Source organism: Halictus rubicundus, chromosome 5 (genome assembly GCF_050948215.1).
Source record: "Halictus rubicundus isolate RS-2024b chromosome 5, iyHalRubi1_principal, whole genome shotgun sequence".
Lineage (NCBI taxonomy): Eukaryota > Metazoa > Arthropoda > Insecta > Hymenoptera > Halictidae > Halictus > Halictus rubicundus.
In genome coordinates, this window is record NC_135153.1 from 5,133,071 (window position 1) to 5,151,836 (window position 18,766).

General features: G+C 37.7%; 1 protein-coding gene across 1 annotated transcript in view; it reads right to left on the reverse strand.

Moving 5' to 3' along the window:
• Chinmo (Chronologically inappropriate morphogenesis) overlaps window positions 1–18,766 on the reverse strand; it is a 123,557-nt gene that overhangs the window by 33,514 nt on the left and 71,277 nt on the right. Inside the window, exons 5-6 of the mRNA XM_076787660.1 lie at window positions 18,512–18,759; window positions 17,180–17,461 (exon numbers count right to left, since the gene is read on the reverse strand). Of these exons, the coding sequence (XP_076643775.1) occupies window positions 17,180–17,461; window positions 18,512–18,759 (530 nt within the window). The remainder of the gene's footprint in view (window positions 1–17,179; window positions 17,462–18,511; window positions 18,760–18,766) is intronic.

The window sequence follows — 18,766 nt, forward strand, 5'->3', positions numbered from 1 at the left end:
ATTTGGTGGGACAGTCGTGACATAATTCACTTTGAATAAGTATAATTAATATAGGCACAGTAATTGGGCCCCTTACCCTAGTGTAGTTCTTTCTCAAAATGAACAGTTTAGGACACTTCAACTTGCACGTAAATAAGTTAATCCTCGCACGGTTAGTCGGATAAGTTTCTTTAAAATATAATTGTGCTAAAGGTCGAGTCAGTCTCCACAAGTTTGATGGTTTTCTTGGCTCACTGTTCGATTGTTCCCCTCGATAGAGAGGGGAAGTTGTTTCGAGCAACGTACACAGTAATTCAATTATTTCCGACTAACTTCGAGTCAAGTAGACACACGTCTCCAATTCGGGTTTCTGCGATTCTCCTGTTCACATACTATCGTGTTTTGTCGATCAATACAAGTTCTGGGGATGACTGCCACATTGGATTTCCACCCGTTGTATTCGCTACACTAATTGTACCTTAACTACAATAGAAAAAGTACTAAACGATATTACGAACGTCCCTAATTTACTCATCGTCTGCACCATAACTAGACGGCGGATGTTTATGCAAAATAAAAATTCTGAATTGCAACAAACTGGAGTGAAATAGATATTTACTTTCTTAATATGCTTAATAGATTGGAAATAATATAACAGTATTTTTTAAATCTTCTAATGTTTTTACTGTTTTAAATAACACCTACTCATTTTTGTCATAAATGCATATAATCCGCAGTCTAATCATAACTTTTCCAACATTTTCGGCTCACCTCCGAAAGCTCTTCTTAATTGTAAAATCTTATTTTTAAATGATTTACATTTCCAAATGTAGTCTTGTCCAAATGTAGTCAGTCCCGAGAAATTGTCTATGTTTAAACAGTGACGATTTCGTTAAAACAAATAGTACAATGACAATCCTGGTCTCATTTTAAAGCTTCAGATTTCTACTCTTACTGACCATCATTCATCTTTGCCCGTGACAGTTTCGCACGACGTGACAGGCGGAAAACTCAAGACACGTTTTCTCTCGTAAATGTCACCATTTCAAGCGTCTCCAAAAGGATTGAAAAATTTCTTTCGTGAATGGATATCACGTAAATTCGTAGATTGAAGCTTTACAGTGACGCAAAAGAACTTTACGTATGACTTTTTCCAGTTGTTTTATTACGGGTTAAATGAAAGGCGTGTAGCCAATTTTACAGTGACGTAAGGTACTCCATTTACACACTGTCGAAAGTTTTATGCCAGTAAAGTTTGTTGCAATTCAGGTATGAAATTTGTATTTTGGATAAAGTTCCGCACTATTGATCACACACTTTAAATCAGAATATCTTTTTCTGTAAATGAACCGAACGACTTCAGTTTTTCTGTAAAGCTACAAGGATTAGTTTGGTAATACAAAACATTTCATTTGTTCGGAATCGCGAAAAAAATAGTAGAGGTTGTTTCTTACGACTTCTTTATGTGGTTAGTTTTTCTGTAATAACAATTTAAAAAACGTGTTTCGCGAACACATAGGGTAAGGGACCCAATTACTGTGCCTATATTAACTGCACTTATTTTTAAAGCATAAGGAATATTAAAAAGAGATATTAAATATTTTTCATTAAAATCGGTTAATATATGTGTTGCACATCTCTGTTTTAATATTGATTATGCTTTAAAAATAAGTATAATTAATACAAGCACATATAGGCACCCCCACAGTAATTGGATCCCTTACCCTATAAGTTACATACTTTCTGAAAATTTCTGTTTTTCACTACGTTTGATCGTTTTTACTCATAAACCAATTAACTAATTGGTTCGGATCACCGCCTACATCGTCTACTAAACAAATTCTTCTGGCTTCCCAAAAAACTGAAATCATTAGGTCGATTTAGGAACAAGTTATTTTGATTTAAGATGTGTGATCAATTGTGTCAATGTAATTTGTTCAAGAGCGGAACGCTTTATTTATTCGTGACACGTAATCGAGAGCAGATTTCCGTGTTCCCCGTTGAATAAAAAATCCGCAATTTATTAAAAGTTAGAAGACGCCAGCGTTCCCCGAATCGGGACAGAAGGTTTCACGAATCCGGGTTCGGCGGGTGACGAAAGTAGGCGAGCGTTTAAACAAATCTTTTCCCGTCCGACAATAATTTGCAGCGCGAGACCGCGGAGTCAACCGAACTTTTCTAACAGTTTCTAAAACACACTTGGTTGCCGGTTTGGCCATGACACACATAGAGAGAGGAGCCAGCCTTTCGCATCCTCTCTTGAAAAAACATCCAACCGCTTTATTCCCATAACTCATTCGGAGGCTCTCTTGTGTCTTATCGCGGCGAGGGGACGCGCCCGATATTTCCTCATAGCTTTTTGAAAAACGACCGCTTCGGAACGGATCGCATGATCGACCATTCGATTCGCTTTGGATTCCTCTCGTAACGACGCCAGCGCGGCCCCAAATCATGCTCTTCCACTCCGTAATTAACGCTGCGACTAACAGTCGACGTAACTCTCTATAATTTCTACTAAACCGTAATTTTACAACAGCAAAAAGTTGCCAAGGAAACTTCATAGTTTCAATAATTGAATGGACACCTCGAATAAGGGTCTATTCGACTAACCAGTTTTTAACGAGTATACTCGTCATGAAGAAATGGAAATATTTCCTGTTATGACGAGTATACTCGTCATGAAGAAATTGTTATATTTTGTCTTGTGACGAGTATACTCGTCAAAACAGCTAACTGGTTAATTTTTGCGACGCAATTTAGGTACACGTATCTCAAAGAGGTCGCAACAGCTAACTGGTCAGGGGTTTCCACTTAATTATGCAACGAAAAATCTGAAATGAATTATTTTGAGCAACCGAACAATTTTTCTATACTTTCAGTAACCCTACATTACCCTGAATCACTTACAAGAAGCTCAGGTTGAATAATAATCTAATCTATTTTAATAATCTTCGTATAATAAAACTGCCCTTAGTCTTTGTTAATTCTTCCGGTGTTTTGGACGATGCTCGGAAAATTTGAGTGTCGAACCCGAGAGAAATGAAAATACGACAAAGAGTAACCATATATTTCTCCTCCTAACAATTTTAATAATCTTCGTTCGTGTAATAAAATTGTCCTTAGTTAATTCGTCTGATGTTTTGAACGACGCTCTGAAAGTTTGAGTGTCGAATCCAAGAGAAATGAAAATACGACAAAGTCAAGTTCATTAACCGTTTATTAATCCTATTACGGTACGACTGTGATAAGTAGACTGTGGACTTGATGCACTTATAACAAAAATGGATAGATCGAATAGTAAAAATGATCAGAGAATATAAAGAATACTGTTGCACCATTTCCGACTTACTAAAACGATTGAGGAAAGCAGTGCGGCGTTTAGGTCGTACAATCGATGCAGATAATTGTTATTTTGCATAAAAATCCGCAATCTAAGTTAGGTTCATAGAGGGTCATCTAGATTAGTCATGAAGGTTTACCGGTCAAGATGTCATGTGCCAAGCAAGGACTACACGCTGTCGTTGCATTGTGCAATGATTTCGACGGTGCGGTGCGGCGGAAGGTTAAACTCGGTTTCGAGGCTTGCGCGTTACGAGAACCGAGAAGAACTAATCGTTTCTAAGAACCCGTGACCTAAATCGAGCGGCGTTAGGTATTCTTGGACCTTCCTGATTCGCACGTGATCCGCAAAGCTTCCCGCTACCAGAGAATCCCAAAGAACTGTTGCTGGAATCCTTGGTAGGGTCCAAGAAACCACAGTGACGAGCAGAATTGAACCAATGAAATCATTGTTCCAGAAAATCGTCATCTAAGGTGAACGGCCCAGTGGCTGACCCGGTATGCAGACAGCAATACAAATTTCATTTATTTTTTACCTTACTTGTTAATATAATTAGAAATAAAAATTAGTTAACATTAATAAAAATAATCGTTATATAAAATTAAAACTTATTAGTTGAAAATTATTATTTTGAAACATGTGTCATATCTATAACAAATCTTGAAGAATTTCTTAAGCTTTTACTAAGAAATCTCGCTAATTTATTAAGGGAATATTTTTACTATATCTGATATTTTATGTTACGAGAATGAATTAATGAAATAAATATACTGCAATATGTATATCAAATGTTCGAACGTGCAAAAAAATGAATTTTTTTATTACAAAATTATAAGATTTACATATTGGGAAAACAGTTTCATCAGTGTACCAGTAATTGACTAATCAGCACGTGACTGCACATAGCACAGTTGAGTTTTCATGAGGTTTTCATGAGTATTGTGAGGTTTCACACAATAGTGAATGAAGTAACCTTAAAGATTCGGAAGGATTTGCGCATTGGTCTTCGCGCAAAGAATTCCTAAAGATTCGCAGTCTAATTATAATTAATGAACTAAATGCAACAGGATTAAAATGTCAATCGTTTTGAAATAAATTTAAAATTACATGCTTCTTGAGCTTTAATAAATAAATAATAAATCATTGATTCAAGTTTTGGTCGTCACTGTGTTTCTTAATAGACGAATAAATTCGAGTCGAGCCAATTAGGAAGAAGCGTGAGTAACTATCACTAAAAAGCAGGTTTCGCCTCTCGAAGATCAAGATTAATCGAATCAGTATCATAATCAGTATCAGATAAAATCATTTAATATGGAAATTCTCGAAGAGTTCGAACGATGTCAAGGTTCAATCGCCGCAGGATTTTAACATTCCGAGCGACCGATTCTACGATAATAGAATGTGCAAATAAGCCGGGCATGGCGAAAGAAGGTACACAAACATAATTAGTTTATGTAGCGAACGTACCAGAAATGTTAAACAAAATATTAATAGCAACACATGCAAAGAAGATTTTCATTGTATTTAGAATCGAACAAGCAAAGTAATTGAACCCAAAATTTATAGCAATTGCACGTGATTTTCTCCACAGTAGAATGTGTTCCTCATGGTCAGACAAAACAGTCCTCATACAACACACTTCGATACAGTAAACATAACTAATTTAGGATCTAATAGGTAAATGTCTAATTGATTCCAAAATTTGAAATAATTTCACGTGATTCTCTCTACAGTAGAATGTGCTTCTCGTGGTCAGACAAAACAGTTCACATTCAGCATGCCTCATTATTATAAATATAGATATTAATATGTTCACTTTTGTTAGAATCAGTTATAACTAAACTGCAGGTTTTGTGCGCTTAAAATGCTTTTGGTATTATGCAATTCTGCGCAGTAAAATGTTCACAAAAGCTCTACGAGGGTCTGATCTTGTATCATAATAATCTCGTAATTAGTTCATATCAGCAATTAAACTTAATAAGTTTAATCCCTTATCCTTGAACTCGGAACACAGTTCCACTTTATTTGAGCAGCTGGTTAATCGGAGCAGTCGTTTATTTGGAGCAAACCTCAGAGAACAAAACACCATTGGCTAGCCCTGATTCTCTTCGCTTAATTCGGACAGTCGCTTAATTCAGCCAAAGGATATTAGCCCCGACGTGTTCGACATAACCGAAATCTACAAAATAATAAAACCTCAAACAAAATTATTTTGTTCTTATTAATTCATCCCCTGCACTACGATTTACGATTACAGTTGTTTGAATTTTTTCGTCGTCCAGAATGTCCAAGAGGGAAGAGAAAATTTATGTCTATTGTACAACTATGTGTTCGCCAATGACTATACAGTATGTGCCACGAAATCTGTTCAAATATCTTCGTTATTTGAAACAGAACGCGAAAATGTTTCAAATAAAAGTTATAGGATTTAGAACAATTAATAATATAGTGATCGCAGTTTTTCGACAAGCGGACGCGTAAAGGAGATATGAAAGTCACTTTAAACATAATACCAAAATAACAGAACTTCTTTATTTTTTATGGGACTTTCACCAACATATTCACGGTATTTATCTAATGAAAATGGTACCAAATATGATATATCCGATGATATTGACTCGTGTAATGAATAGACTGCGGATCTTTATGCATTTATGGCTTGTGAAAATTTTCAAAAAATGCTATAATATAAAATTTGATAGAATTTAGTAGGATTTTTATTTGTTTTGGATCTACAGAGGCTGTTCCCATGAAAAATAGGATTCTATTTCATTCTATTTTCTTAAAATTTGTCTACAAAAATTCGAAATTGTATAAATATCCGCAGTCTAGTAATGAACGATGAAAATTTCGCACGCAAAGAAGGGGTCGTATTGGACAGGAAGAGACACGGAGAGTCGCGGCTGTCGGTACAGTTTAAAAGCCTTCGTCACAACATTTGTCGCTGTGACTTTGACATATAAAATATAGGACGAATATGTTTACACTCTTCGGCGACCGAAAATCGGCGGCGAGCATCGCTGTGCTTTTCTACGTTCGGCGCGGATCGAAAGAATAATGTCTCCTGGAGGATAAACGACATCAAGACCCGTGTTGCTGACATATATCGAAAATTCACTGTATACCGAACGATGTGATAGAGGCTTGGGCAACTGGCCAAATAACGAAAGTGAAACAGAGTAAAGTTGCATATTCTGGCGGAAGGTACAGCGAATAAAGTGAAAGAAGAATGAAATCTCGATGGCCAGACACGAAACTGTCTGTCAGACACGAAACTGCGCCGATAAAGATTTCGTGGGCCCGAGCGTATACCTGGAACATGAAGACGAGCTGACGCCCAGACGATCCCGCATACGGAATTAATAGTCGGAAACAATGAATGAATGTTTGAGCAGCCGCGGCGTACCTAAGCGAGTGTCCGGCACGGCGCGTGCAGGCCTCGATGAAACTTTTACGAGGCACGTGGGCGAAATTGCAGTCTGCTCTCTCAGTCTCGAAGCGAAACTCGAAGATGGTGGACGAGACACGCGGCCTACACGGTGCACCGCCAGCGTGACTGCAAGTTCTCGTTATGCCATTCATTATTGAACACCGTGGCGTGTCCGTTTTCTCTAACGGAGACGCTCAACGATTTCGCGACGCTCGAAGATAGTCGCTCGTGTCGCCTACACCGAAGCGTAACGACGTGACGCCGATATTTTTGCTCGTCGATTCACGAGAATGTCAAGGAGACTATGAATTTCAACTTCCAATGCCACTCTGTAAATTGGTTATTGAACGCAGGGTGCTTGGGGGTTGGGATTGAACTATAATATTTTGATAAGTAGATAGACTGCGGATTTTCCGCATTTACGATAAAAAGGAAAATACTAAACTTTGATGACATTAGAAGAAATTAACCCTTTGCCTTACAATTTCGAGTCATACTCGTGATGAAGATTCGTTTAAACCGAAATAAAATTCTATTTTGGAGTTGTTAATGTACAGTTACATATAGGCATACAATATGAACATATAGGCATACAATAGATATAAATTTTCTCCTTCTTTTAGGAAATTACGAATTACAAAAAAGTTCTAATCACTGAGACCGTAAAATAAATCGTAGTGCAAGGGGTTAAACTTGTAAAGTGGAGTCATTCGTGTCCGGACGATTTCGAACAGTTTGCAAAATTCACGTATTCATACTATTAAAAATATTATATACTAAATACTATATAAAGTATTCTAACAAATTATTTGTCAAAATCGTTGCGATGATCCCAATTTAGGATGACCGGAGGTACTGTATGCATTTTTCCAGATTTTTGTAAGAACTATTACTCACCAAAACCATTTACATTTACTTGGCAATTTATTAAAAGTATTATTTTAATTATTAGAATTATTGTTACACTCTTGGAAATTTATCAAAATTAATATTATTATTATTCTTATTTTAATTATTATTATTTATTTTTATTAATTAACAGAATAAATACACTGTAGGATGTAGATCATTTTTATTTTGCATGAAGATCCGCAGTCTACTAATCAGGGACAGAAAGACCCAATTTGTCGAAGTCGCAGTCGAATCAGGGCGATTCGGCGAAGAGAAACTCGAATAGAAGAAATCTGGAATCGTGAAACTTGTATACAGTAATCCGGAATTTGGAGATTCGAATCAAAAAGATTTATGATGCGGAAAACACGATAGGGATTAATCCAGTATCCAGGAAACTTAGATTGAAGATTATCCGAGAAGACGTTTGGGAGAGATGATATCAGTATAGTTAACAACATTTTTGAAATAGGAGATTCAAATTAGACAGCTGAAATTTCACTGATTTAATTCGAAGCGTCCTTAATACTTTGATTGCTATTATCCATTAACACTGCTAATATGATTAACCAGTTAGTTGTTTTTGACGAGTATACTCGTCATGAACAAATGGCAATATTTTGTGTTATGACGAGTATACTCGTCATGCGTAAAAACTAGTTACAATTTGCGGTTCAAATTGCAATTTTAGTGAAAACTAAAATATATCTGTAAACTTCAATATGTTTGAAATATTCCATGTTACATATTGATTCAATATTATAACAGCCACACACACTCGGTGTTTGACGAGTATACTTGTCATCGCTTAATTTTTGCAACGCAATTTGTTGCATGTAAACATCTCCCGTTGCATCCATATTGGCATAAACTTATATTCGCGTCAATTATGATACAATTTTTGTCAACTTAATTTTACTTGTTTTTGTGACGTCTTCGCAACAATTCGCGCAGTTGAAGGGTTAATATTTTAAAAAACCCGTCCGAAAAGGGTTGAATATCTATTTTAGTTGTACGAAGTAGAACGAACAGAGCTTACTTCTACAACTAATAAATAGACTGCAGACATTAATGTATTCATGATAAGAATGAGTAGACCGAATGCGAAACAGTAAAAGCATTCATACAATTTAAACATGCTACTGTACTTTCTTCAACGCGTTAAGATTATTAATGAGAAGAAATAAACGTGTATGTGGATTCTATTCATGCAGTTGGTCCATTATTTAACCAAGAAGCATATTTTCCCGTGACCCAATCCCATACTCTAATTCAGCTCCCACCGAGCGATGATTAGAAAGCTGGCGCATAACGTTAAAATTCCGTGGAACGGAGGCTCCATCGTCAAAAACAGTAATTTATTTCATATCTGTTACGGCGTTCCCGCGTCGAGAAAACGAAGAAACTCGCGCGTCACATCTCGTCGGTCACCCGCGTGATCAATATTCATGCGTCGAATAATCGACGAACCGATCGGTGAACATAAACTCGTGTAACTGAATTCCCGTTGTCTCCTCAGCTTCCAAACGTGGAATCAGGCGGTCCAGAGAAAGCCCATAACGAAAGAAGGCCGGGTTCCTTAACCAGTTCGCTGTTTTCGACGAGTATACTCGTCACGAAGAAATGGCAATATTTTGTGTTGACGAGTATACTCGTCACGCGTAAAAAGTAGTTACAGTTTGCTGTTTTTGACGGGTATACTCGTCACGAAGAAATGGCAATATTTTGCATTATGGCGAGTATACTCGTCACGAAGAAATGGCAATATTTTGCATTATGGCGAGTATACTCGTCACGAAGAAATGGCAATATTTTGCGTTATGACGAGGAATACTCGTCACGCGTAAAAAATAGTTACAGTTTGCTGTTTTTGACGAGTATACTCGTCACGAAGAAATGAGGATATTTTGTATTATGACGAGTATACTCGTCATACCTAAATAGTACTTACAGTTTGCAGTTTAAATTGCAATTTTAGTGGAAACTAAAATATATTCGTAAACTTCAAGATGTTTTAAATATTTGGGGGCCAAGACGAAATAAACGGAACAAATAAAAATATATAAATAATTATTATGAAAAGACTGTATGTATATAGAATCGGTTAACATTTTCCAGATTATGTACCAAGCACATCTTCAACAAGTAATCCTACACTAAGATATTGATATTGTTATGAAAATAATATTCGGAGAGAATAAATACATAGGTGTCCGACTTGCGGAGTGTCGTTACGTATTGTACCTAGCTTTACGCAATACTATTCCACGACAGTGGATTAAACTAAGTAATTGATTTTTCATGTTTATTTTCGTTCGTATGCGAGCAATATATGTTTCAGTTAAGTAAATAAATAAATGTTAGTAATAAAGTTAAAAAATAAAAGTCATTTCATTACAACTTCATTCCGTATTATAACAGCCACACGTACTCTGTGTTTGACGAGTATACTCGTCATCGTTTAATTTTTGCAACGCAATTTAGGTACACTTTTTTCAAAGAGGTCGCAACAGCTAACTGGTTAGGGGGGGGGGGGGAGAAAGTGCGTGAAGGAAACGAACGAGGGCTGACGTAACTATAGTTGATCGCGTTCGAGGAAAATAGAAAGCAGCTCGTTTTGTACGGCTCCGAACCAGTGAAAACATAAAATCGTCTGATTAGCCGATCGTCTAGCCTCGGACATCAAAAACAGACGATTTTTTTAGGTTTTTGCACGCGTACCGAAGGGACACGCGTACTCTAGGGTGGTCCTTAGCTATAGTGGTCGAAAAATGTTTTCAAAATTCGTTTGATCTTACCCCCACCCCCCTGAATTGTGAGACTTGGTGAGAAAATGATGTGTGCAAAATTTAAAGGCAATCTAAAGATTTAAAGTTTGCATTCTAATTTTATATCTAGGTATGTATTCTAATTTTGTATCTCGTTATTTTATTTCTCTTGTGTAAGAGACAATGCCTCGGATGAATAACGTGATGAGATTTATATGTTACTTAAAAAGAAACAAAATCTTTCATTAAACTTAATGCATGATGCAGATTTTGAAAAAGGGGGATGTATCAAAGTTGGACACTCCTATTTCGCTGAAATTTTTGCGGAGGTAGTTTTCGGAAAAATATTTTACACGTATTTTTTTCGGCCGCCATCTATGTTGAAAGGGGTGAAGACAGCCATAAAAGTTGTTGATTTTCACTAATTTTGATCAACCTCGAGGGCTGTGTTCAAAATACAAGGGCTGTATTTACATATAGGGCAGACCGGGGTAGAAAGTAACATGGGACGAAAGCAACATTTTAAATATTTATAAATATATTACAGCTATTATCGCAAATTTTGGATATATTATGTAAAAATACTGTTCCAACGTATACATTGTTATTTTAATCATGTAGATACGCAATTAGCTGATATGTAGTTCCACTGACTCCAAATCGTAAGGTTGGCACTGACTCGTAACGAGGATTCACTGTACTTCGGCACTAGCAGAGACAGGGTAACTCTTTCCCCTCAATCAAGTAACTAAGTAACATTTTTTCTTAATGGCTTAAAATAGTGATTAGTCATTTCGCGTGCGAATAAGGGCTTTCTTTTCTTTCTGGTAATCTTAAATTTAGTCTTTTTAAATGTAAAACTGATTGTCACTTAACGATCTTAAGCGTTTAGTCAGCGAAAAGTAATCTCAGTCCACAACCATGGTCAGGGACAATCGTAACATCATCGCACGTGGTCGAAAGTAACGTTACAATCTACTCACTCGACATTCGTGAAAAAGGAGACATGAGAATACGAAAAAAAACAGAGGATAAAAGAGAATAGAAAGCCAGCAGGCAAAGGAAAAAATAAGAATAACAAGTTACGGGAATGAAGAATCCATTGATGCAGAAGAGAAGGAGTATTATTGCACCGATTCAGTTCCAGTGAGCCGAATGAAAAACGGGTGCAATGTATGGAATGTAACGATTGGGGCACATGAAGGATGCACCAGCCCACGCGATTTATACGTTTGCCATAATCTGAGTGAATCTAAGCAACTTGCATTTACGAAGATTCATCTTTACTTTCATTGTACGAACGCGATTATTCCGTCTTTTATTGCTATTCAGTTCAATAAATACTTTAATGTGAAAGAATATATTGTGTCACTATCGCGATCGCATGCCGCGTTACAACCGTCCCGGATTGTGAGACGGATGCAACACTTTTCGTGTGATAACTAAGTATAATTTTGGCATAGAAATTTTTCTTGTAAAGTCTCAAATGAGATTGTTGCTTTCGAAGCCGATCTGCGCTACGCGGAATAGGGACATCTGATCGAAAGACTCGAGTCGCGACGAAGCGAGCAACATGTGACAAGAGAAACGCAACCGCCGCACAGTGGGCAATTTGGACAAAATCGGATTCAAAATCCAAGAACTTTCGATAGGAATGAGGTAGAGCGATGAAATTTTTTTTAAATGAAAGCTGCAACTTTGTAGAATATGGGAAAAATAGAGAGATTGCGGTACGAACGTTTTTTAACCTCGAGAAAATTCGTTAAACGCGAACAAATTCAAGAAAATTTTAGTTTCTCCAATACCACGCGCGGAAAAAATTTTTTTTTAACATACTATACATCATTTCCCATAGATTTGTTCACGCTGATTTCAAATCTGGTCTCAAAATTTGTCTACGACCTCAGGATTTTGCAAAAAATAGATTTTTGTGACAAAAACTAACGAAGTCGTTTTTTCGTTGAAATGATTGGATGGTAATAATCTCCCTATTTTTCCCATATTTTACAAAGGTTCAGCTTTCATTTAAAAAAAGTTTCATCGCTCTACCTCATTTCTATCGAACGTTCTTTGATTTTGAATCCGATTTCGTCCAAATTGCCCACTGTGCGCCACGCCGGAAATAAAATCAAAACCAGCATAACTGTAGTTGGATTCTGTAGGATGTCCGAGCAATCTCCATGATCGGCCACCACCTCCGCGTTCTGTGACAATTCGACCGAGCGGTTGCCGTTTACGAAACACACGGACGACGCCGCGCCGGCCACCAAAAAAGCCTTTCTCTTTCGGCTTCCTTGGTCTTTTCCTCTTCCGTGGACACACACACACACACGGTCCGACCCTGGCCCCACCCCCAACCCCTTCGCGCCCCCCTTTTCTCCAGCATCGTCTCCTTTTCCACAGTGGCTCAGCTCGAGCACGGTTAATGTCAATAACCGTTGCATTAGTTGCCGGTTCGCTTCTTTCTTTACCGCCGCGGCTGGCCGCTCATCTAGCACCGATTAAAAATGGTAGGTGTTAGAGCGTGATCCGCGGCCGTGTCGCACGATCCTGGGACAAGGCCTGGCACGTATACGTGTTTGTCCGGGTTGTTTCACCGTGGCTGGAGTTTCGGCCCGGCTCCAGCCCGACTTGGCCCGACACACCACCCCACCGGGACCGTTTTACGTGACGGCGTTTTACGTCGTGTCGTCGCGCGGTGTCACGCCCGGTGATTTGCTCGCCGGAGCAAAAGATGTTCCCAGTGGCTGCACCGTGTCGCCTGCATCCTCTTTGTACACTTTGTTCAGACCGTGAAGGCGAGCTCGCTGTCGTAAGGCACGACAACGTGTCCCCAGGTGGACCTCCACCGGCGAGAGTGCCCGTAAATCTTTCCCAACAAGAACTTGCCGACCGACGCTCTGCTCCGCTCTGCTCCGCTCTGCTCCGCTCTGCTCTCTTTCCGCGCGTTAGACCGCCGCGTCGGCCAAGCGAGCATCGCTCGGACAGGTAAAAAATTAAAGCGGCGGACCGACTCTTTCCGAGGAACCGCCAAGGCGCACAGTGGTCCGAATCGGAAAATTTAGTGACATTTCGTTGAAAAATCAATGCACTCTACTTTCTTAACAATTTATCTAACCGTATACAGGGAATTCGCGATATATGTCGCCCAGGCCTGGATGATAAATGTCGCGGAATTATCCCCACTACCGCGGGGTATACCCCGTCAGGGGCTAAGAAGCTCGAGAGACCTCGGTAGTCGAGGAGTGTAACATAATACGGTTCGGGTATATCGGTGTGAGATCGGGGGACCACTACTAAACCAATCACAATACTTGTTTATTTCTGATTAGTTTTTTGTGGGACTTTTACCAATATATTCGTGGGATTTTTCTAATGAAAATGATATCAAACAAATATATATAATAATAACTATATATATTATATATATAATATATATATAATAATAACTATATATATTATATATATAATATATATAATAATAGCTATATATATTATATATATAATATATATAATAATATATTATATATATATAATAAATATATATAATATAAATATAATAATAATAAAACAAATATATAATATAATGAAAGTTACTTCCCATTACAATTACATTAACACAATAAATCGGTTTTTTTAGACTGGTGGTGGTCTGCGGGTCGTGTAAAAATCCGTTTTTCATTTTCTGCTGGTGGAAGACGAGTCTCGTATTTATACGGGTTTTTTAACGACGGTTTATGTTACCATCGTCTCTGTGACAGTTTCACATCGCACATACCTGTTATATTGACATACCACTTTTGTTATTTATAGAGTTATTTTAAAGTTTTAGCGATTTCTAAAAATGTCTAATTTCTTACGCGGGCTCAAGGCCGCGGGTGAAATGTCCTGGAAACAATGTGTTAATGGAAAGTTAGTGTAAATATGATCCGAATTATACCGTATTTGGTGTCATTTTAACCAGAAAAATTCCTCAAATATATTGGTGAAAGTCTCGTAAATAAATAATTAATAATAAAAAAAGTTTAAGTTTTGATTTAAAGGCAAAGTAAAAGAGCTTTGGAGATTCCAAGGTGACCTTCCTTTTTGTAACATTGAAAAGAAGTATTAAGAAATATTTAACTTCAATTCATTTCGAGTTAAATAGATCTTACTTAACTTATTTTCGTGTTTATCGACTGATAGTTTTCGATACAATTACAATAGTTTTCAATTAAATGTAAAGAAAAGCAATGGAAGTTGTTAATAGTTGTTCTTCTAGCCAAACATTTTTAGGGTTATTGTTTAGACAAATAACAAATGAATAAAATTGTAGAACTGATCACAAATTGAAATAAACAAACACATATGCAGCAAAGAAATAGGTTCACGACGCACTAAAAATTACTATTTTCCATTACTTTATAGAAATAACAAGAGCGCATCTGTCCAAATTTTTAGCCCTTTTTCAAACAGTATACACCCGAAGAACTAAATTTTGTGAATAATTTCTTATGGCTTTACCTTTACAATCTTGGTAATCGTAAATTCAAAATATCAGCAGCCGTCATTTAGTGTTAATAAAATCACGCTAATATTGAAACAGTTGCCGTGATTCAGCTATTCGGAGTTGCTATGTTGCTATGTGAACCAAAACAGGGGAAACCACGATGTAACCGAAATTTCCCTCCCGAAAAGATTTTCAATTTCAAATTAGGGGATTGCGTAACAATTATTGGCTACGATCTACGATTGCGTTTTACGGCTGCCGGAGCCGAAACGACATTAGGGTGTTTATCTAGGCCAATGCGTCGCCGGAAGGCAAGGCCTTCCGGATCTAATGTTACAAAATGCAAGGCTAATCGTTGCATCATCGGCTGCACGTGGAGAGCTTTCTTGATGTTGCAACTCGTGTCTGACGACTCTCCGGCCCCTTCCACTTATTGACAGGCCGCTCTCCTCGCGAGGCGATTTCGACTGGCCTTCCTCGAATGCATGCACGAAACACTCTTGGAATTAGATTCGTGGAAAGGCCTGTCTCGTTAAACATTAACCCATTCGATGTTTAATCCGGCACGAACGAGAGCCACGATGTTTGTAGTATTTATGAAGTTATACTATGATACACAATGGAACCAAAAAGCATTTGAACACTAAATTTCACGATCTCGAGAAATTCTCGACATCTGAACTGTGATAATTTCTTAAAAAAAAAAAATAGTACAACAATATAATTGGACTCATTTTAAAGCTTGAAGCCTCTACTTCCGCCATCCGTCGTTAATTTTTGTCGAAGATATTTTTGCTCGGTACAGCGACTGGGAAGCTAAAGACACTTCCTTCGTCCAAAATGTTGCAAATTCAAAAGTATGTAAAAACATTGAAAAATTTTTCTCGTGACTGAAACCACCGTACATTTAAAAATTAAAGCTTCGCCCTTACAACGAACGTTTAAAACTTGAACCTCATTTTGTTCTACGAGACAACCAGAAACATCGTAGATTCAGTTTTAAATAGTCGTTCTGGAGGGAAAGATTCAATCTTCAAATCTGTAATCGATTCGTTCAGAAAAATATTTTTTTCATACTTCTACAGACGATTCCATTTGTAACATTTGAAAAATATGTCTTCAGCTTTTCAGCTGCTGTATCATGCAAAAATATCCTAGAAAAAATGAGTGATGGTCTGCAAATGTAGAGGCTTCGAGCGTTGAAATGAGTGCAAATTTATTATTGTACTGTTTTTTTTTTAAATGAAATTATTATAGTTCATATACTAACAATTTCTCGAGAAACGTAAATTTAGTGTTCAAATACTTTTTTGGATCCGTTGTATCAGTTATATATATTTAGTATAGTAATATAGTAATTGGGTGCCCTACCATAAGCCGTTTTGTTTTAGTAGAAGCGAATACAATTTTAACCTTAGACTTGTACAATTGCAACAACGCATTTATAAATATTCAGTTTCTCCTATCGAAACGTCATCGACGTTAGCATTTCACGAAATGCAGATTCCAATTGGCCTACGAAGATCATGCGATTCAACACCATAAGATTATTTTGTGGGGTTTTTGAATAGTCGAGTCTATGCTAACAAGCCACAAGCAATTAACGACCTAAAGAACAACATTCGAGTTGTAATTTTTGGAATAATTAAATGACGATTTTGATACGCTGGGTCAAAATTATTTTGCATAAGAATTTTTCTTCAGAATAACTATTGGACATATGGGACTAGACCTTTTGGGGATATACGAAGATAGTCTTGAAGTACAAGAGGTTTCTTAGAATTAAATTTTTCTTATTATGTATTGTTTAATACGCACGTTTCCCGAACCTCTCGTAAACTTTGGATGAAGCTTATTCGTTTCTTTGCATATTTCTTTAGGGATTGAACCTAAAATATCTATCTGATTTTTTATTTATAATATTTTTTTCAACAATATAAATTTAGTTTTCCAACTTTTTATATTCTTCTTTCAAAAAAGTTAAATATTAAAGTCCAACTTTAAGAATATTTCTCGGTTTTTGTTTTTTTATCACTGTGACAGACGCAACACTGTGCTTACACTGCCGAAGCTGTGAAAAAGTCTTGTACATTATACAATAAATAATAAGAATTTAACTAAGAAAAAGAAGCACTTGTACTTCAAGACTATCTGTTTACATTCCAAAAAGGCCTAGTTCCATATAAGCAATAATTACTCTAAAAAAGGGAAAGACACCCTTACAGATCCGTTGTCTAGTTACAATGACACAAACATACTAATGAAATGATCGAGTGACTCACCGTCAGGAGTGGACACAGTGCCAGCCTTGTTGATCTTCGTGTTCCACATAGCCGGGGTGGTTGGTGCGGGGCTAAGATCAGGTGTTGGGGGATGAGCCGGCGGCAACGGCACCATAGCTGGTCCCATTTGCGCTCCATGCTGAAGGTGATCCGAGTTTTGCCCATAATGGCTGCCATCGAACCCCCTTCCCCCGGAATACATTTCCCCCGACAATCTCTCCGCCAATTTTTCTGCCCTCTCTCGATCGGTTAGTGCCACCGGTTCTTGCTTTATTCGAAGATCTACAAAGAATGGCTCATTATTTCGATTTGTTCACTCTTACTTGATCCGCGATTTGCATTATTTTCAACTCCAATCGTGTTATACTATTCGGATACATTTGTAGTCAACTTGATATGGCAGGAAGTTGTATCGTACTTGGTTTTTAAAACTGAATTAAAATTACGAATTACACATGGAACTCTGATAATTTCGCGCATTGTATACAGTGTTTTCTCGATTTATGTCCACAACGCGGGTCTAACCAGGGACATATATCGGCTAGAAGGTACTATTCTTTGGTACACTCGCGAACGTAGAAAAGGACAGCGAAGCTTGACTGGCCTCGGTCGCCGAGGAGAGTAACATAACACGGGTCGGGCATATCGGTGTGACATCAGCAGACCACTACTAATCCAATAACAAAACTTCTTTATCTTTCATCCTTCGTTACACAAGTAAATATTATCGGACTTATCTCTTATTTGGCATCATCTTCCTTAGAAAAATGTTACGAATATGTTGGAGAAAGTCCCATAAAAAGATAATGAAAGTTACTTCATCACAATTATACAGGGCGGCCCAAAAATATGTATACACTGTTTAACGGGTCATAATTTGTTGGTTATTCTCTCTGTTCGGGGTGTAATTAATTGGACTAATTGGACTAATTGTTATTAATCAACTCTGTATACATTGTTTTGGCATACCCTGTATTGACGGAAAATTATTGTACAATAAATATGATCCGAATTCTATCGTGTTTGGTATCGTTTTAATCAGAAAAATGCCACGAATATATTCGTGAAAATCACATAAAAAAGTAATAAGAAATAAAGAAGTTCATTCTTTAGAAAGAAGATATACCCGACGCGTATTATGTTTACAGTCCTCGATGACCGAGGCCACTCGGGCGTCGGGGTCCCTCACGGGCAGTGGGAATAGTTCTGGGACTTGTATCGGCTAGATATGTGCGACAATTATCGAGTAAAGACTGTATTGACTCATTGCTATCATAAATATGTCAAATTCGGAGTTTAGGAACGAGAAAAGTTCGCAAGGAGTTTGTTTACCTTCGGCTACGCTTTCCTTGAGATCGCAGTTGCTACGTTCCTCGGACCTCGCTCGTTCCAGTTCCTGTTCCAATTCCGTTGGTGTGTGGGGTGCGGTATGGGGGTGTGCGGGTGTCTCTGAGGGATGAGTGAATTGCTGATAAAAGTGGTTCTCCAGGAGAAGCGGATGCGGCGCGGATGCGGGCCGGAAGGCCGTGCCGTCGCGCAACACGCTCGCCCTTCCCAGAGTATCCACGTCGCTCGGCGATCTAAAAA